This window comes from Rhineura floridana, chromosome 10 (genome assembly GCF_030035675.1).
Source record: "Rhineura floridana isolate rRhiFlo1 chromosome 10, rRhiFlo1.hap2, whole genome shotgun sequence".
Classification (NCBI taxonomy): domain Eukaryota; kingdom Metazoa; phylum Chordata; class Lepidosauria; order Squamata; family Rhineuridae; genus Rhineura; species Rhineura floridana.
Genome location: NC_084489.1, coordinates 87,323,894 through 87,344,878, shown reverse-complemented (window position 1 = coordinate 87,344,878; position 20,985 = coordinate 87,323,894). Strand labels below are relative to the sequence as shown.

The 20,985-nt window shown below is 45.5% G+C and overlaps 1 protein-coding gene across 1 annotated transcript in view; it reads right to left on the bottom strand.

Annotated features, from left to right (window-relative positions):
- Positions 1 to 20,985, bottom strand: part of NBEAL2 (neurobeachin like 2) — a 177,274-nt gene that overhangs the window by 55,464 nt on the left and 100,825 nt on the right. The window contains 4 exon segments of the mRNA XM_061587044.1: positions 1,645 to 1,728; positions 12,045 to 12,122; positions 17,975 to 18,081; positions 20,152 to 20,458. Coding sequence (XP_061443028.1) covers positions 1,645 to 1,728; positions 12,045 to 12,122; positions 17,975 to 18,081; positions 20,152 to 20,458 — 576 coding nt within the window.

Here is a 20,985-nt window from a genome sequence, read left to right as displayed (position 1 = left end):
TACCCCTTATATGCCCAGTCGATCACTGCGCTCTGCAGGTGAGGGCCTCCTGCAGATACCATCTCATCAGGAGGTCCGTTCTGCACAACATAGGAAATGGACCTTTAGTATGGCGGCACCTACCCTGTGGAATTCCCTCCCCTTGAATATTAGGCAGGAGCCATCTCTGCTATCTTTTCGGCGCCTTTTGAAGACTTTCCTCTTTCAACAAGCCTTTTAAGCTGAGACTTATCCCAGTCTGCATCTGTTGGAATTGCTTTTAATATGTTTTCTTTAATAATATGTTTTTAACCCTTTTTTAAAAAAAAGTTTTTAAAGCTTTTAAAAAATGTTTTTAACGTTGTTTTGTTTTAATGTATTTTAAAGTCTTTTTATGATGTTTTAAGTGTTTTTAGCATTTCTGTTTGCTGCCCTGGGCTCCTGCTGAGAGGAAGGGTAGGATATAAATCAAATAATAAATAAATAAAATAAAATAAAGAAGTCAGTGGGATAAAATCAGTGTAAAGTCACTAACATAAGAGCCGTGCTGGATCAGACCAATGGCCCATGGAGTCCAGTATCCTGTTCTCACAGTGGCCAACCAGATGCCTCTGGGAAGCCCGCAAGCAGGACCTGAGTGCAAGAGCACTCTTATCTAAGCCCTTCCCCAGTCATTAAGTGGCTACCCCTCCACTCCAAACATAGATCTTAGCTGCTTCCTTGCATGAATCTAGGGATAAAGAACAGGCCTTCTGCCAGGAATGCAAGAATTTGGTCTCTCGTCTTGCTTGGAAGTGGGATTGGGGTGGATGTGGCAGACAGAAACAGTAATGTAGGTAGGCAACAACAGCTAGAAAACTTTGTGGAGTGTTAAGAGGAACACATCTTCCATCTCCAACCTAGAGTTTAGGATTTTTGAACAACTTTACAGAACCTCAAACCCAAAACAAAATCACCATCACTCACTTTCAAATTGGCCAATGCATGGGTTGTACACTCAAAATAGTCCTATAGGAATTAATGGACATTATTAACTTAGGTCCATTAATTTCAGTATGTCTACTCTGAGAAGTTGGACATAACCCTAACTTTTAAAGTTCCCACTCACTTCATTCGATGAACTTCAGAACAGAATCTCAAGTGAGAATGCACCTGAGACTCCTCACACACAACCCTTCATTAATCACATCATCTTTCAAGTAACCTTGTTTAAGGTAGGAGACCAAATCTTCTGCTGCTGGCAGTGTTATCTTGCACATCTGTATTTTCTCCAAGGAAATACATGAACAGGCACCTGGTGTGTAACTTAGTATTACACATAACTTTTCTTTTTCTTCTTAAAGTTTCTAGTCCTTATGGCTCAATTTTTGCCTCCTTTTGAACCTATCAAATAAAGCCACATCTGTACCATAACATAATGGAGTCTCTTTACACCCATGTGTGGAAGAGTGGTGAAAACTCCAGTGTTTTGTTGCTTGGACTACAAATCCATGTAAAAAAATAAACAAACCTTTCAGATGTTTTCTCTCCTGCAACACTGTTGAGGCTACTGCCTGTCCTCCTCTTTTATACAAAAAGGCTCTAGCTTTAGCAATATTGGTTGCCATGCTATCCTACCATTACTCAAAGCATGTTGCAAAGAGGCGAGGAATGTGTGCCCCTTACCTTGGCTGAAGGGGAATTGCTCATGATAGAGGTGAGCACCCCAATGGCGTGAATGGGAATGGCGTCGGAGCTGTTATCGAAAACCTGAAGGCAAAGAGGGAAGAAGTAAATGACTGATGGAAATAAGCATCTCTTTACCTGTAACAGGGTGCAAAATCTCAGTTGCGACTGGCTGACCAACTTCTCAAGGGCTCCCGATATGGCTTCCCACAGTGGAGACTGGTGGCTCTGATGTCAGTGGGCAGTGAATCCGCTCCGGGTTTCAGCCCGAACCTTCAAGGAACTGTCTGCATTTCCGACTAAACCTGGGGCAGATTCACTGGCCCAACTGATATAGGAGCCACCAGTCTCCACTGGCTTCTCCTGCCCCTTGAATGGCTACCGTCTCATAAACAGACTGCAATATGCCGACTTGTTCCACAAAAGAGGGTGCCCATCTCGAATTCTATTTAGCACTTTACATTGCAGAAGGCTCTATTATGAGTTGAACAAGTATATTGAGAAAATTAAGCCTCTCTGCTTTCAGATGGGAGCATTAACAGGTACTGAGCAAGTATACTTAAATCTGATGAACTGGAAGGAAGAGAAAGGGGGAAACTTTCCGGCTGTTACTGTTAAGCTGCTGCATGCACCACACAAAAAAGCAGACAAATCAAAGCTGCAAGGCACATTAAATACTGAAGCAAAAGAGAGATTTAAAAGGGATGGGGAAGGTAACACTTAACTATTGGGGTTTCTGATCTACTATATTCTGTGTTGTCCCTGCTCTTGATTCACTTTTTATGTTAAAACCATACCACACATAAATCTGATAAACTTCTATCATGCTCCCCCCTTATTTGCTTTCCTGTCACCCCAAACCACAAAGTCTCAAATGTTTCTTCGCGTTCCTACTTTTTTTAAAAAAAACCTCCATGCACACAGAAAACTTGTCAGAACCCTTCCCCCCCCCCCAAACAAGCTAGTTTTCTACCTGCAGCATTTGTTTGCGAACCAATATTCCATTATGTGAGCACCCTCCCACCCACAGTTGGAAGTGGTACTATGTTTACCATCCCAGTGGTAACTAGGCCCATGTGCTCCCTTTTGTTTTCATCAATCGCATCATACAGTTCAATTTGTGTGGATAAATACACATGCAAACACTCATTAATGCGTTTTGCCTAGGTATCATTTTTTGACCATCTGTTTTTGATCTGAGTCACCTTGCGTAGTATACATAATATTCCAATTATATGTCGGCGATCCCTTTGGCACATATCCAGAATTTTAAATAAATGGGCAACAGCAGTCTTTTTTAAAAAATATATGAGGAAAGCCTCCTGAACTACTAAGCCTTCAGTACCGCAGACAAGTTAGGAAGAGATCTAGAAATCCACATGAAATGGGAAAACAAACCTTTGAAATATCTGCAAAGCAAGAAAGAAACTCGAGTTGGATTCACTGGCTTTGGAATATGAGAGACAGGTGGAACGTCACATTCAAAAAAGGTTTCTGTCAGGTTGGCAATACCTGCCCCCTCATGTATAGTACTGCATGTCCTCTGCCACTTCTCAGATCGAAAACCAGGAGCGATCTACTGTACTTGTTATAAACTGCCACCAAAGCCTCCTCCTAGCCTAACAGCAAGGACTGCTGCTGGAGTGGTCCCCTTATTTATTATTTATTGAAAAGCATTCCCTGCATGTGCAACATAAACACAGTGACATTGGAAACAGAGATAAGCCATAAAACCCAGTAAAACAGTATTACAGAAACAGATTAAAACCAGGAATTCACTAATAACAATGCCTGCTTGGAGGGCCGGAATCTCTTCTTGGTCATCCCAGAGTGGAGGATACAGAATAATGGGCTCAAGTTACAGGAAACTAGACTTTAACTGAACATTAGGAAAAACATCCTACTGGTTAGAGTGGTACGACAATGGAACCAATGACCCCTAGGGAGGTGGTGGGCTCTCCAACACTGGAGGGATTCAAGAGGCAGGTGGACAGCCATCTTTCGGGAATGCTTTAAGTTGGATTCCTGCACTGAGCAGGGGGTTGGACTTGATGGCCTTATAGGCCCCTTCCAACTCTATGATTCTAGGTCAGGGAAAGCCTGGGCAAAATGATATGTCTTTACAAAACATGTGAAGCAACTCATGGATGATGTTTCATGTATTGCAGAGGAAAGAGCATTCCACAGTGCAGGGGCAATTGCGGACAAGGTGGTTAAGATACACTAGGAAAATGCAACACCATCACAAATGTTCATTGACTATTCAAAATAAACCTTGCTGGTGTGTGAAATGGCAGGTGATACACTACATGTGCCTTAATATTCATGTACATGCATGTGCATTAGGTATCCTCCACAATCGCCCCGCTCAGATTTCTAACTTCTGACACAGAGGAATGAACTGAAGCCTAGGGGTGGAGGAGAAATTTGGCAAATAATTCACACTTCCCAAAACAAGGCATGAATCAAAACATAGCTGTCTTTCAAAAAATTCACCAGTTCTCTGAATTTTGTTAATGCAGTTCCCCAACGGGAGAATGAGTACAAAACTGCATCGTATTAGGGGAAGTGTGCATAAAAGGTTTATGGTTGTGAAAGCAACACACACACACACAATTGTATTAGGAGGAATTGCTCGCAAAAACACGTCCTGTTGGGCAAAACTGCACACAAAAATGTGTATATTAAGAGAGATGTGCACTAAAATGCTGGTGAATTTTTGGACGGAGTATTTTAAAAAACCCTACAAGCTGATGTGGGAATGTGAACTGAACTTATTAGAAACTGAAAGAAACTGAAAATGAGAGATTTGTCTGTCCCTACTGAAACATGGATTTTGGCCTGATTCAGCAGGCTCTTCTTATCCTCTGTTCTGATAAAGAACTGCAACTCCAACTCATTCTGAACAAAATTCTTACAAGGTAACACCTCCCCCAAACTTTCCGAAAGGTGGGACAGCAATCTGCCAGGGACAAAGAGAGTGAAATAGGAACAATCAGATGAGGGGATGAAGTGCTGTTCACCTCTAGCAACTGTCCACAGGCGAGTACAAATTTAGAGAGAGGTACATAACTTATAGCAGCAAAAAGAGAGCTGGGAGGAGTGCCTACCTCCTGAGAATTCTGTATTTGGTGCGGGGATGCTACCTGCCAATCTCGGCTTTAAAACTGGGCTCAAACTTTGTGGTAATGTGCTGGCTGGGACTGATGGGAGTTATGGTCCATATGTCACGGCCCCGTCAGAGGACTCATCAGACGAGGATGACTCGGGAGTAACAGCAGCAGACTCAGAAGGAGAAACGGAGGAAACTCCTGAGAACCCAGCTCCTTCTCCCCCTCAGCTGCAGAGCACCCCAGACACAGCTGAAGCCCTTCAGCCAGATGCAGCCAGTGAACAGGAGACTCCCCCCTCACCTGCAGAACGTAGACAGCAGAAGGTCAGGCAGAAGAGGGGCAGGCCTGTCCACTTAAGGCCAAAACGCTGAGGGCTCACACCTGCTGACAAACCTGCTCCTTAAAAGTCAAACCTTGGCTTCAGCTTGTGGCTGACTACAACGTCAGGCGTGACCACTGTGTGTCTTCCTATCCCCTGAACCTTGACTTGGACTGATCTCTCGGCAAACTAGACCCGGACCTTCACTGACGTCTCTTCTGGATTTCTGGCTTGGCCCTTATCTTGCTTCCTCCTTGCTAGCCTGGCAGATTTATAGCCAAGCTGCCGGCTGAGGACTTACGGCCTGGCAATTACCAAGGAATCTCCAGCCCTGCCTGCACCCCCACCGACACTGCTGTCTCAGTGAAGAGCGGACACCATAACAACTGGAGGGCAAAAGGTTGGCCAAGACTCCTCTACACGTTGCACTTCATGTTTCAGCTCAAGCCACAGCTGTGACAGGTGCTTGCCAAGTTAGAAGAACGGATCAAGGGCTGAAAAAACAACCACCACCCAGGTTTGTATATGGTGATTGGCTACTCTTCATGCTGCCCCAAGCGTATGCTCTGAACACCACAACTCTCATAGGGAAGAGCCTGCTTCATTAGATGCCCCCCAAAAGGTGTGATATTTATAGTTAGTCTTAAAGGTTACACGAGACTATCCCATTTTCACTGCAGCAAACAAACAATTTTACAATAATATGCTGCATATGAGGAAAGAGTGGAGATTTCAATGAAGCAAAAGCCTTTCACGTTCACAGCATGCAGGTGCTTTTGATAGTGGCGAGAAAGGGGGTAATATCTGGAGGCTTCTTGGGGCTGAAACTGAAATTTGTGCCAGCAAGGTTCTATGTTGGAAGTTGATGAAGCAGTCTAATATGCTCTGTGCTTCTTGGATTTGAGGGTCTGCTCCAGCTCCAGCTGGGGAAACAGGGAACCATGGAGGCGGTGAGATGGAGGTGGAATTTCACATATTGCTTTGAATCAGGCAGCAGCCAGCCACACACACAAGCAAAATCAAATTCTAGTCCAACACCAGCAGGGAACAATGCAAAAGGTTTCTTGGTTTGGTAAGGCAGTCACGTATAATTAAGCTGTCCAGAGAGATTCTAAGCTGTGAATGCTTTTCAGCTGTTTCACCTACTGGGCTGAGATCACCTTCCTTTTGTAAAGAGATCACTTCTGTTACTTTCCCTCCTGAGACAGCATCCCTGTAGGTTTATCCAGGATGTCACTGCATTATTATTTTTTTAAAGGCAGCCAAAGATGTCAACTTCTAAAGAGCCTTGATCCGTTTCCCTGCTTACACAGATAATTATTGTCATGGATCTGGGCAGTAACAATTGTGGGAAACGGAGATCTGTTTACTGTTAATAAGGTAGCAAGCCTGGGAGAACACATTGGCTTGGTTCGGATGTAACCATGGTTTCCCCCCAAAAGAACAAGTCGTGGCAAGAGTCAGGCTTGCATCCTGCTCCGTCTACTCTCCTCTTTCAGGCTTGTGATGAGAAGGTTTAGTTTTTAAGCTAATCAGTTCCCTGGGTTGAAAACAAGCCAAGGTCTGAAATCAGAGCTTGATCATGGCTTGATCTCATCCACAGTGGTCTGAGCAAACCACACTTCCTTATGATGTCCAGATTCAAGAAATCGCGGGTAGCTTAGACACAGAGAGGACAAGGTTTTGATCTTCTCCTTCTGGGTGCAAAAGGAGGAGGCTTGCTGTGGCTGGTTGCCATTACATCTGAACCAAGCCATTGACTCAGTTCAGTTCTAACATGGTTCGAAGACCAGGAAGGTACCTGAGGCACCTCGCTCTCTACCTCTTATGCAGAGATTGCTTCCCCCTTTTCATGATTTTCACAGTTTGGTGTTACACCTGAATCAGTTAGTGCTAACCAGGACTACCTCAAAGCAGGGTTTGCAGACCCACCTCAAAATGTACTCTTGATTCCTTCGGATCCTCTTTTAAATTATATAAATAACTATGCTAATCACATGAAGACATTGCATCATATATTATGTGGTTAACTGTATTAGGTTTATATTTTATTTCTGTACTCCACTGGTTTATTGTTCAGTTGTACTGTAGTTTGTATTTTTATATTTTATTGTCAGATAAGAGTTGGTTTTTATTGGCGATTGTGAGCTGGTTTGTGGAGGAAGTTCTTCAAAAAGCAGGGTATGCATTTTTCAATCAATACAAAATTTTTAAAATGGTGGCCAAAGTACTTTATGCAAAAAATATTGGAGGTTGCAACCAATATCTTCTGTGAACATTTGGACAGACAAAACGTGGGAACATATATTTATGGGAAATTAGCACATTAGGGATGAAAGTAGGAAAACAAAGTTGAGATAAATTTAAAGGAAGGTTATCATGTTTATTTACTAATGTAGGAGAAAAGTAATGTAGCCAAATGGTCAGTGTTGTCTCATTAACTTATTGGTTATTTTGCATTTGTATATAACAGAAATAACACAAGATATTTAAATACTGACTATTCAGTTACAAAAAGGTCATTAATTCATTTTGTCCTTTTCTTTCTTTGTTGAGCATCTTTATACTCTAAGAAGTGATTATTTTCTGTCATTATAATTCCATTTGTGTCCTCTTATACTGTACTATTGTTTATGGAGTTTTATTGATTTTACAATACAGAACAAAGTGGCAAAACGTATTTTCTAATTGTGCTTTACAGGCAGTTCCATTTAGCACTAATCATTGTTAGTTCCAGTTTGGGCACAAGAGCAAACCATGGCTATAAGTAAACCAAGGAAGGGGAGACGAATCTGCTCATGAAAAGGGAGCATGCAAACTCACAGGATGGTTTGGAGATCAAACACTTTGATGTCCAATGACCTGTACAAGGCATTGTTTGGGTGGCGTGCTACTGACAGGTGGCCACAGCAGGAGTTTTATTACAGATTGTTGGCTCAAAGGAGTTTCTTTGAAGCCCACAGACAGACAGGCCACAGCATCTGCACAGAGGAGATGCCAAGTGACTGGCCTTAACCTCTTAAACTCTCTCTCTCCAGCTGTCCCTTGGTTACAGCAATGGCAATCAAGACCAAGGATCCCTCACATCCACACAAATGCAGCAGTCGCCTCAATGACAAAGCTCAAGCCAGTTAGGAAGAAGAGCTCCATTTGTTCCTGAAGCAGCCTTTCCCAAACTGGTCCCCTACAGAAGTTGGTGTATTGCAGTTCCCATCATCTTTGACCTTTGGCCACGCTAGGTGGCGCTAATGAGAGCTGTAGCCCAGCAACATCTAGAAGGCACCATGCTGGGGTAGACAGTTCCTTCCCTCCCACCCCTACAAAAATTGCACAGAGATGTGCAAGTCCTGCCAAAGGGACCCTCCATCCACCCAGGTGGCAGCTTTACCTTCTTTAAGTTTGGCACTTGTGCACTGTTGTTATGTGCCTCCAAGTCAACTATGACTTATGGCGACCCTATGATTCAGTGACCTTCAAGAGCATCTGTTGTGAACCACCCTGTTCAGATCTTGTAAGTTCAGGTCTGCGGCTTCCTTGATGGAATCAATCCATCTCTTGTTTGGCCTTCCTCTTTTTCTACTCCCTTCTGTTTTTCCCAGCATGATTGTCTTTTCTAGTGAATCAGGTCTTCTCATGATGTGTCCAAAGTATGATAACCTCAGTTTCATCATATTAGCTTCTAGTGATAATTCTAGTTTAATTTGTTCTAACACCCAATTATTTGTCTTTTTTGCAGTCCATAGTACGTGCAAAGCTCTCCTCCAACACCACATTTCAAATGAGTTGATTTTTCTCTTACCCTTTTTTTTCACTGTCCAACTTTCACATCCATACATAGAGATCGGGAATACCATGGTCTGAATGATCCTGACTTTAGTGTTCAGTGATAAAGTCAGGATCATTCAGATCATGGTATTTCTGATCTCGTGCGTTAAAGACTAAGAAACAAAAACAAAAACAAGAAGGCACCTTCAGTGTGCAGTTATTTTTTGAGAAGGTTGTCACAGCTGCAGGGCTCCTTGATTTAGTCAATATCTGTCAGGGATGGGCTGTGCACAGATGTCTGGGGTGGGCCAGGAGCCGGGAAGAAGATGAAGTGGAACCAGCCATCAGGACTGAAGAGTAAGGCCCCATCTGCACTATACATTTAAAGCACCATCATGCCGCTTTAAATGGCCATGGCTTCTCCCAAAGAATCTTGGGAGCTGTAGTTTGTTAGGAGTGCTGGAAGATGTTAGGAGACCCCTATTCACTTCACAGAACTACAGTTCCCAGAATTTCCTGGGAAGAGGGCTTGACTGTTAACCACTCTGGCAACTGTAGCTCTGTGAGGGGAATAGAAGTCTGCTATCAACTCTCTACAGTTCCTAGGATTTGGGGGAAGCCATGACTGTTAAAAAATTGTATAATAGTGCTTTGAATGTATAGGTCAGATGGGACCTCAGACAGAACCACATAGGGAAAAGCCAGGACTGGGGAGCAAGCCAGAAGTCAGAGCCAAAGAGCAAACCAGGACCCAGGGACAAACCAGGTTGAGGACTGAGCCAAGCCAGAAGTGTAGCGAAGAGTACAGGAGCAAGTTGCTGCTCAAGCCAGAATAAATGAGCACAGAAACCCCTCTTATCCTCCCTTCCTGTCCAGGAAGATCCAATGGCCAGCTTGGGTGAGTAGAGTCAGTCCAGGGCCTGAAGGTACTTCATGGAGAAGATGCCACTTGCAACCCGCATGTAGATCTAGCGCTACCATCCAGACACTGCACAAAGAAGGGCCCTGCTGGATCAGATCACCATTACGCCAAACAACCATTTTCCCACAGTGGCCAATCCACAGGCAGAGAACAACCCTCTCCCACTGATGCACCCCAACAGCTAGTATTCAGGGGCAAACTGCAGATGGGTATCTTACAACTTATATCCCTTATATACCCCAGTAGGTTACTGCGGTCTGCAGGACAGCTTCTCTGCCAAATCCCAAAGATTTCAGAAGCCGGCTCTTCCCTAACTCAGAGCAGGGCTTTCAGTGTGGCTGCCCTCTCTTCTGTGGAACATCATCCTTCTTGAGATATGACAGGTGCCCGCTATCTTGCACTTTCGGGAAACAACTGAAGACTTTTCTGTTCAGATAAGCTTTCCCAGCTGGATGAATGGATCTCTACAAAATGGACACCTCTGGCACTTAAAAAAAAATTATATTGTTTTTTCTGTCGTTTTTAGCTTTTTTAGTTGTTTTCATTTTATTTTGTACATCACCTGGAGACATGTGGAAAGTGATTGATTTAATTAATAATCACTCTAATCCTGAAATGAACAGCCAGTTTTGCATCTGTTTACTACACCCAGGAACAGCTTAGGCCTAATTCTCATGAACAGATGTGGCTTTTCCGGAAAATTTTCGGTTGGAAAATTTTCCTATGCACAGAGTAATCTGCACCAAAAAATTCTCAGTGTGTATCGGATTCTTTTTTATGCCTTGGAGAGTGATTTAATTTAGCATGTATATTTTACTTGCTTTTCGTAAACGAGGCTAAAAGCTTATCTAACATTGTATTTTGTATATTGCATCCATTCATTGTTACTAACGAACCCATGGAACAGAAAATTTACTATGGAAAAATAAAGCTCTGGGAAATCTTTTGCTCAGGATTACTCTTCTCATGCCAATGAGCAATATACAACAGCCAGGAAAAAAATAGTTCAAGCAACAAAATTTCATGCGGTAAACATGTTGTGTGGTTGTGCCCTCCTGTGGACACAGCTGAGTCTGGTAGTTACCATGCACAGGAAAAGAGAATTTGCCCCAATACAGTACATTAATTGACAGCTACAATTGCACAAAGCTGTGTTCAGAAAGAAATATTCAGCATAGAGAGTAAGAAAGCTAGGGTGACCTCATGGTGACGATATCAGCGCGTGGGAAGGAAAGAGAACAATATGCAAGAATCAGGTCTACTAAGTCATCAGTCCGAGCTTTGCCTGCTTCAACAGGGGTCAGAGAGGATCAACAGAAAGGGGAGGGGGCAGGATCATATGGGTTCTCCACATGCCCCCCCCCCAGCCAAGAATAAGTTACCCTTATGTACTCACTAGTCCACTTTGATCTACAAAACTAGTCCTGTTGCAGGTTCCAGATAACAGTCGTTCTGCACTTGTAAGAAATCAATCTTCTAGTATGGCAGCACCTACACTTTGGAACTCACTGCCTAGTGACATCAAGCAGGTGCCCTCGCTATGCTCTTTTCGACACTCGCTTAAAACATTTCTGTTTAGGCAAGCCTATCCACAGTTTTTTTTTATTTAACAAAATTTATATACCGCTTGAATGTAAAGACCTCTAAGCAGTTTTCAAAACTTTAAAAATAAGATGTAGATGTTGACATGTGTATTAATCTCCTCTTAGCTTCCTGTTGATTTTAATGATCTTTTAATGTTTTTAAATACTTGTACTTAACTGTCTTTTCTTGATAATTTTGTGGAAACCACTTAGAGGTTCTGTTACAATCAAGCTGTATATAAATGTTGTTAAATATATAAATAACATGCAGCAGGCAAGCGCCTTAGAAGGGTGGGAATTGCTCCACCATCCCGCAAATCACACCTACTGCTAGGATCAAGACAGAAGGGTGGTACATTCATGTCGCAAGGGAGCTTGGACCCAGCCCAGAGACGCTTGCATTTCATGGCTGCAGGGAGGTCCCACTTTGCATGTCAAGAACCCAGGAAGATCAAAACTTCCATCTGTGACAAGGCGCCACCAACCACACACCACTGTAGCCCTTTTTCATCTCTATCTGCCTGAATCAGCTGGAAAGGAAGATGAAAATGGGGGCCTGCCTCCTATATTATTTGTTTCTTCCACAGTGTTTAAACACCACCTTTTAATTCTGGGGAGAAAAAACCCTTGCCAAAGGAAAGGAGACCTCATGCATCCCACATGCAAAGCCATCACACACCACAAGCGGCAGGCAATACCTGATGGATATCCATCTCGGTCAGGAGCCGCATGGCGAAATCGCTCCCGGGCACTTTGCACTCACCACTCAGGTAGAGCTGTCGAAAACGGGGTCAGAAAAGCAACGTCATTCAAAGGGGAAGGAGAATTGGGGGGAGGGAGGGAAGGAACGTGGGAAGGGAGACAGTGTTTGTTAGGGGGAAAGAAGAGCTACAGGAGAGAGACAGGCTAGAACAGGGCGAGCCACAGCTGGGTGAAGCCCCACAGGCTTTGTTACGTCTGTATTTTTACAAAAGTAGAAAGCGCTTGGCAGACCAAAGGCACAGGCTGGTCAAGGCTGAAGCCAGATCCAGACAGATGACAGAAATTTGACCCCAGCTTCAGGACTCATCCACATAGCATACTGTTAAGACACAAAACTCGTGCAACAAGGACTGTTCTACCAACATAAGAAACGGCCTAGGATAGGACCGTGCGTATGCTAAGAGTCTGCAGAAGTATAGAGAAATAGTAGTATATGAAGCATAGAAATCACCTTCTGAGAATCTCAGCTTCCTTTTAAAGAAGAAGTTTCCAACCCTTAAGGCCAAAAGATCTGGCCGCACCCCACAGGCCAACTCTGGGAGGTGGGCAGGGCAATCCACCCTCCAATCACATGATGCCACTATGACATCACATGACAGACAGATGGGTTGTCCCGCCTACTCCTGAAGTCTGCTTGCCCTCTGCAAATCGTGCCATGCTTCTCCTTTCCATCCTCAAAGCTGGACGCAGAAAGGAGCTCCTATGCGGGGGGGGGGGGGAGTTCAAAGAGCAGCGCTAGGAGGGAGAAGCTGTTTCCGCTGAATGGAAATACCTCCACCACCTTGACCAAGGTTTGCTCCATCAGCTCATGGGTGGTTGGGAGCACACTTTGCTCCAGCAAGGGAGCCGTCGGGAGCCCACTTGAAGCTCCTGATAGTACCTTTGAAGCTCCACCCTTACCTGACATCCCCAAAATGGCCTGGCAGGTCAAGTATCACCCATGATGTGGAGGTTCCCCGCCCATGTTTATAAGTTTGTGGGCCATGCTTTGTAAGATTCCAGTAACCCAAGGGCCTGGTGAACAACATTTCTAATACTTGGGGCCTTACTGCAGCCTTCTTAATGCACACATCCAATACCCAGTCCCCATATGTGCTCCTCTCTGGTGCTTGTTCCAGCATGCGCGCGCATACACAAACACATACACCTCAGCACGACAAATCCCATGTTAACAACAAAAACCCTGCATCGTTGAACCTGCCTCCAAGTGTATTTGTCCAGTAAATGAGGACTGCCCTTCCGTTCCTAGGAACAGCGATGGCAATAAGAGTCCACAGCATAATCAATAAAGCCATTTCCCAGAGGCACCCCACAACACAGACACTACACTGATGCTTAAATCGCAGGGTAGAGAATATGAGACAGAAGCCTGGTTAAGATTCCAAAAGCTGTGTCCTTAAGAAGGATTGTGGCAAACGGCTTCAAAGCAATTACTGTGGAGATGGGAGGTTAACACGTCCAGGAGGCCTGGGGAAAGAAAGACAGGGCAAGCCATTTCCAGGACATGAGGTTTTGGAGCCTGAACCTGCCTGGCATTCAGACACATATATACATACGGTAGTCTCTCTCTCTCAGGCGGGGGGGGGGGCAGTGTTGCAAGTATTCCATATAAATTATGCAAGAAAAAGCCAAAATTCCATGCCTGGAAGAGATTATGCAAATATGTCTTTACATAATCTATTCCACTTTAGCTAACTTGGGGGGGGGATGCCACAGAGTTGTACAAAGCACTAAAGCACATCACTTTGACGTGTTGAAACACTGGCTCACTCCTCTCCTCTCTGCCTGACTGCCCCTACTCCGACAGTGAGGAACCTGTGGCCCTTCAAATGTTGTTGGCCTCCCGCTCCCACCAATCTCAGCATGCCCAAAATACACAGGAACTAAGCATGTTGGAGTCCAACAGCATCTGGAAACTGCCTTTCCCAGAGTCAGACCATATGTCCACCTAGTCCAATATTGCCTACAATGACTGGCAGCAGTGGCTGTCCAGGGCTTCCAGGCTGGCGACCTTTCCAGCCCTACCTGGAGATGCCACTGAACCTTGGGCTTTCTGCAAATCAGATGGGTCTGCCACTGAGCTATATGATCCTTCTTGCACTCAAAAGCAAGATATGATGGGTAACTGAGTAAACGTGAGTAAATACAGACATTCGTTATTGGTATTACTCCACAATGTTCTTCAAAAAGCAACGAAACATTTGACCAGGCAGCCAATTACTGGCACAGGTTCCCCAGCCGCGCAAAAGGCAGAGAGAGTGGCAAGCATGGAGCGAGAGGCGGGAGACCACCCGCCCGTCAAATCTCTCACCAAGAGTGCTCACCACCTCTTGCCTGCCCTGATATCTGGAGGTAAAGAAGCTGAGCCAAGAGGTAGCAGCCTCCAGGGAGGTGTGTCTGTCTCTATCGCTATTTGACTGTCAGGAGGAATTTGAAAACATTCCTGTTTACCCAGGCATTTGATGGCTGAAGGGGGCTGTTCCCGGTGACCTGAAGATCACCAGCGAAAGAATGTTTTTAACTATAACTGTGTTTTAAAATGGTTTTAACTGTTTTTAGAATGCTTCTCTTTTTCCTGTTGCTCAGTTGCTTTTGTTGCTACGTTTGCTGCCCATGTGGCTCCTTCAGCCCCAACCCATTGGTAGCAGGATGGGATGAGTGGAATCCACACATTTGCCTGCGGCTGGGTAAGCAGAGGCGTTTCAGCAAGAGTGACAGGAAGGGGCCGTGGCTCAGTGGCAGAGCACCTGGCTTGCATGCAGAAGGTCCCAGATTCAATCCCCGGCATCTCAAGGCAGGGCAGGGAAAGTTCCCCTGCCTGAAACCCTGGAGAGCTCTTGCCTCCCAGTGTGGGCAAGACTGAGGCAGATGGACCAACGGGCAGCTTCCTGTGTCCCAGTATAAGCAGGCAAAGGAGGACGGGGGCTAGGGAAGAAAGTCATGGCTTGCTGGCTATGACTACTAGAAGAAGAGAGGCCTGAAGGCACACGAAGCCGCCACCTTGCGGAAACTTAGCAGGTCTGGGTCTGGTCCGTGTCTGGGCGGGTGACTCCCTGGGAAGCAGAGGTAGGCCACCCTGGGTTTCATGACGGAAAAAAGGTGGGATAAAAGTGCAAGGAAGTCATATTTTTTAAAAGATTGGGGTCGTTTTGAACAATAAAAGGCTCCCCCTCCCCTGCTTATAGCTGCCAAGGCTGGTGTTCAATCAAGACCTGAGAGATCTTGGAACTGGCAGAGAAAGTTGGACCGAGTCCACAAACGGGAGGCCTTCCAAGCTAGTCAGTTGGTTCAGACTTCTCTCCCCCAAAACCTAAAAGGGCCCCTGGATGCAACTCGGGGGGGGGGGAGAACAGTACTCAAGAGGGCCGAGGCAAGCCTTCTGATTAACACGCACGAAGGGCAACAGGCGAAGAGAATGTTAAAGGCTCCAACCCCCGTCCATGCAAGCTGGGGAGGGGGCTGCAGCCCCTACCACATGCTCAACAGGGAGACGGTCTTGGCCTCAGCACCCCCCCCTGCATTTCTAGCTAAAAGGACACCTCAGGGAGCAAGAGACAGGGAAGACCACCTTCTGCTTGAGACCCTGGAGAGGGCTACTGACGGTTTGAGGAGACCCAACTAGCCCAGACGGACCAGCGGCCCTACTCAGAATAAAGCACGTTCATTATGTGCCTGGTTTCCAATGGCACTCTTAGCATGGAAGCAGGAGAAAAGAACGCGCTCTCTCTCTCTATGCGTGTGTGTGTGTAGCTGCATCTGGTTTGTTTAAAAAAAGCAAAAAAAAAGAGTTAAAAATAGCACCTCTTGAGAGCCCGCACACAAGATTCCATCAGCTCTCATTCTTCTGGCTTAGTTCTATGTGATATAGCTCTTTGAGTTATTTACAAACTCCCAAGATTTACTGGGCTTTCAAGGCATTTGACAGTTAGGCCGAGGGAAACACGTGTGGGCTGTTGGGAACAGGGCCCAGAAGAGTGCTCACACTGCCAAGCACGCCTCACTCTGTGACAATATTGTCACCACAGAACTGGCAAAGACCCCCCCCCATGGGACACCTTGATCAAGATCCTGTCTTGATACAGGATATCCTGTTCCAACTTCATCATGGAGAGATGCCGATGCAGCCAACCTCGTTGTGAAAGTCTCCGTGAGAGTAGATTCCATAAACGACGCAACACTTTTCGTTTCCCCTGCTGAATGTTACTGCAAATAAGGCCTTTTCCCTGAAGCTGAACAGGTGTGCATACGTCACTTGATCACCCAATACCTGGCCACTTTTGCAGGGGAGTGTGTGAACTGCCCCCTCGCCCCGCGAAAAGTTTATATATACGTTCCTGTTTCTGGTGTTTGATCCGTGATGGATCAAGCTTCACACAGGCAAGTTACTTCTTGCTGATTGCAGCTGATGAACAAGCACTGTGTGAACTGGCCTACAGCCTAACTTCATGTCCACGTCACCACTCCATTCCACATTGTTCTGCATGGACGTCATCGTCTTGCTACCTTCTCCTCAGCTGCTCCTCTTTGTGCACCTTGGGAATTTGGCCTTGTGTTCAGTTGGGCCCCCTCGAGCAGCTTTTTCGTTTTCTTTTCCTTTCGGAAATTTGTCTGGCTAATAACAGCAATACTTTCACAGAAGATGAGCTCAGATCAGTTTCTGAATATCTCATAGTGGTAGCACAATTAAGTTACACCGCCTTGCTGAAAACATTACATTTTTGGTGACTTTTTTTTCCCTGGCTGCCCTGAGCTTCTTAGAGAAAAAGCAGCAGAAAAATATAATTAGTAACATTACCACAAGGGTCTGAGATGCCTAAAGACCAGCTAGTGAGCTGAGAGATGAATTTAGGGCTAGGGGTGTTCTGGTTCACAGCTTGTGCCTCATTGGGTCTTTTCACAGCAATCGGGAGAACTGAATCATCTTCCAGGTGCCAACTTAGCAGCATTAGCAGGGCACTTTACAAACAGCACGAGCCATTAGGGTTGGTTAGGTGGAAGATGTATTATCAGGCCAAGGCAAGGATGGCAAAGCCCACAGGCTGCATCCAGCCCGCAAAGCCACATTTAGCAGCCTGCCAGTCCTCCAGAAATTGGGTGCTTCTTCCTCAACTTACTTTGCAAAGTAGCCACCTTCTTCCTCTGGTGCAGCACCAAGACTAGAGTGTTCTAGCACTCAGAGAAGCTCTGAGGTCTTCTGGAAATCATGCAACACTAGAAGGAGAGGAGCTCTCTTTGCAAGGGAAGTTAATGTCCCCCCCCCGCTTCTTGCCATCACAACCCCATGCATTGTTTTTCCTCCTCTAACCGTCAGCCACTATGGGAAGAAACTTAGATGTTCCTCCAGTTTTCCCATGAGCGGGTGAGGGAACAGACTGCGGCTCCGGGAAGAGTAAGGGCTGAAGCGGTGAAAAGGCAAGAATTGCCTCGGAAGAGCAGACGGATACTTATCCAGACATCACAAGGGACATTGTCCTTTACGAGCCTGATGCTTGAAATGGCAGGCTGGGATGTTTCGGGACATAGGAAGCTACCTTGCCCTGAGTTGGACTGTTGGTCCATCTAGCTCAGTATTGTCAACACTGACTGGCAGCAGCTCCCTAGGGGCTTTAAGCAGGGAACATTCCCAGTCCTACCTAGAGATGCCAGAGATCGAACCCAGGACCTTCTGCGTGCAAAGCAAGTGCTCTACCACTGAGCTATAGCCCTTCCCCTTAAGGGAAGTATTTGTTGGAGACCAGGCTACAGTCCAACTGTGCCAGAAAATCTGCTTGCGGGAGAGGGCTTCAACCTGCCGCTTTTTGCTACAGACTGGGGTGCGTCTTCACGTTTTCTCTTAGACTCTGAACAATGATAGGTATGACCGTACCTTACTGTTCTGGATCAGCCGAATGATGTGCTCAAAACAGTTGTTGCTGAGGAAGATGGCCTGCAGAACTGGCCGGTCATCACAATTTAACATTTCTGGAATGGCATCTGAAGTGAAGACAGAAGACGGGGGATCTCATTAAATCATCAGATCCTGACAACAGCAGGCAACCAGCCAGAGCCAGCCAGGTCATGCTCAGAACTGAACTAGCTCTCCAGGCGCTAAGCATAACCAGATAAAAGGTGGACAATTACAGTAGGCCAGCATGTTGCTTATGAGAGCACCATGAAAAGTATAAGAACAGTGCTTAAAGTTGGAAGCATTCCTTCCTTCCCTGCCTCCTTTCTCCCACTTCTTCAGCCATTTGTCCTGCGCTCAGTTTTGAAGGATTCCACTCCTCCAACCCTCCCAACAATCTTTACCTTTAACTCAAAGTTTACACAAGGCCTGGAACCGAAACTGATGTGATGAGGCCCAGATGAACAAAGTGGCCTGGAACATCAGGCCCTACCATCGACTCAACATGCACGGGACTTTTATAAATAGCTCGGCACCAGGCCCTACATCTTTGGGCCCGCCTACTGGGGGAAAAAAGGACCATGCCATTTCAAGCAGTCTACTCTCATTGCGATGCATCAACTTGAGATAACAGAAGTTAGCAGAAAGATGCTTGAGGAGGCCTTCATAGCTAAAGTCCTCTAACGCTATACTTGTTTCTTTTCAGAAGAGAGGAGCAAGAGGTTGGATTCTGCCACACCCCACCCTAACAACACTCAACCTGTTTCCAAGGCAACCTGGTTCTAGAGCAACACAAAACTAGGAATCTAAAGTTTCCCAGCAGAATTTCAAGGCTTTCCCCTTTATACACAACACCACTTGGAAATGAACAGTGAGGCCCAAGATCAAATCCCCAACAGTTGGCTTTGTAATCCAATGTAAACTCTGTACATTTTTGGTGTGTGCCCTTATAGAACATGTTACTGACTTTCACATTTGGCGTATTTTGAAAACATACATGCAATATGGGTTACTACTGCTGACAGCAGTGGTCTTCAGTGAGTTGCATCCAATGTTAGTTCTACTCAGAGTAGACCCATTGAAACGAATATGCACAACTGACTAAGGCCCATTAATTTGAGGGGGTCCACTCCGAGTAGAACTGAGTTGGATACAGCCCAATTTATTCAGACCTGGGCCCCATTTTTAACCCAAACGTGTTTGGGGGACCCATTTATTTTCTCTCTTTTTTTAGCCATATATTTGTACGGTTATTGTGCTGCTGTTGGGACCCATCTTGGATCAGGCCTGACCCACCAGCTGAAGACCAGTGGCCTAGCACAGAGATTCCCAAAATGTGGTCCATGAACCTCATTCAGGTGTGTCTGTGGATTTGTGGCTGAAGACAGGAGGCGAAGTATCCACTGCATTCAACTGGCACGTTGGTTTTTAATTGTATCTTTATTTCTTCTTTTATTCCTTATATTGTATTTTATTATACTACAATTTGAATTCTATTGAATTTTAATGCAATATATAAGAAATAAAAAAAATAGAAATACAGTTAGAAATCATACAGCATAATAGCTGTACGAAGCACTCTTCAAGTACATGAAAGGTTGTCACACAGAGGAGGGCCGGGATCTCTTCTCGATCGTCCCAGAGTGCAGGACACAGAATAATGGGCTCAAGTTGCAGGAAGCCAGATTTCAACTGGACATGAGGAAAAACATCCTAACTGTTAGAGTCATACGACAATGAAACTAATTACCTAGAGAGGTAGTGGGCTCTCCAACACTGGAGGCATCCAAAAGGCAGCTGGACAGCCATCTGTCAGGAATGCTTTGATTTGCATTCCTGCATTGCGCAGGGGGTTGGACTTGATGGCCTTATAGGCCTCTTCCAACTCTACTATTTTATGAGTCTATGATAGCACAGTACATTACAATTGTGCAGAAAAAGCATCACAAGGTCTGTCAAGATCCTCAACAATTTTCAAGTGGTCTGTAGGGGAAAAATACCTTTGGGAACCACTGGCCTAGAACAGCCAACTGGCTGCAGCTTCATGAACAGCACACCTATACAAGGAGCCACATTTTCCCAGTGCAATGTGTTAAGAAGCCACAAGGGATAACTGAAGTAATCCCTGGCCTCTAAACTCAACAGATTACAGCACTTACCCAACATGTTCACCCTGAGGGCGATGAGTCTTTCCTCCCAGTGAGGGCCTGGTGAACCCTCCAGTGAGGCCATGGGCTGGTCCGAGTTGAGGACCTTGAAGTAGCTATCCAGGATGGCCCGGATCTCCACCTTGCGTTGGCTGGGGCTGCTGGCGTGGAGAATGTGGACCATCCCGACCAAGCTCTTCAGAGTCAGCTGCAGCAGCCTGGAGTCTTTGGGAGCTCTGCTCGCTGGAGAGCACCACTTCCGGAGCACCAGCATGAGGACCTTGACAGAGGATGCAGTGACCACCAGAAGAGCATTTTGCTGTTAGAAAGAACAAGCAAGGTTGGTGTTAAAAGCTTGCCACTGAGCAAGACTGTGCTAAAGACACCACCGAGGAGAACTCATCCAGACTCATCCATTGATCATGGGCATGAAGGGCATCGTAAAAGCCAACAGCAGTCAATAAGGAGGATTAGACTCAGGTGGGGAACTTGTGGTCCTCCAGGCAATGTTGGACTCCAGCTCTCATCTGCCCCAGCTAGCAAGGCCAATGATCAGGAGCAGCGGGAGTTGTAGTCCAACAACATTTGAAGGGTACCAGGTTTTTCATCCCCGGAATAAACTGTTGTGTACAGGCGTGTAAAGATGCAAGGGGAATTGTAAATTTATTTAAGGCATGTATACCGCCAGCATTTCTAAGTGGTGTACACTAAAATAAATTATACAACAAAGACAACAATATAAATTCACCATAAAACCAAACATATACACAAATGCCACCTTAAAATGCCTCCTGGAATATTTAGCCCCTGGTTTCTAGCCTCACACCCTCCACTCTTCTGTGCTGT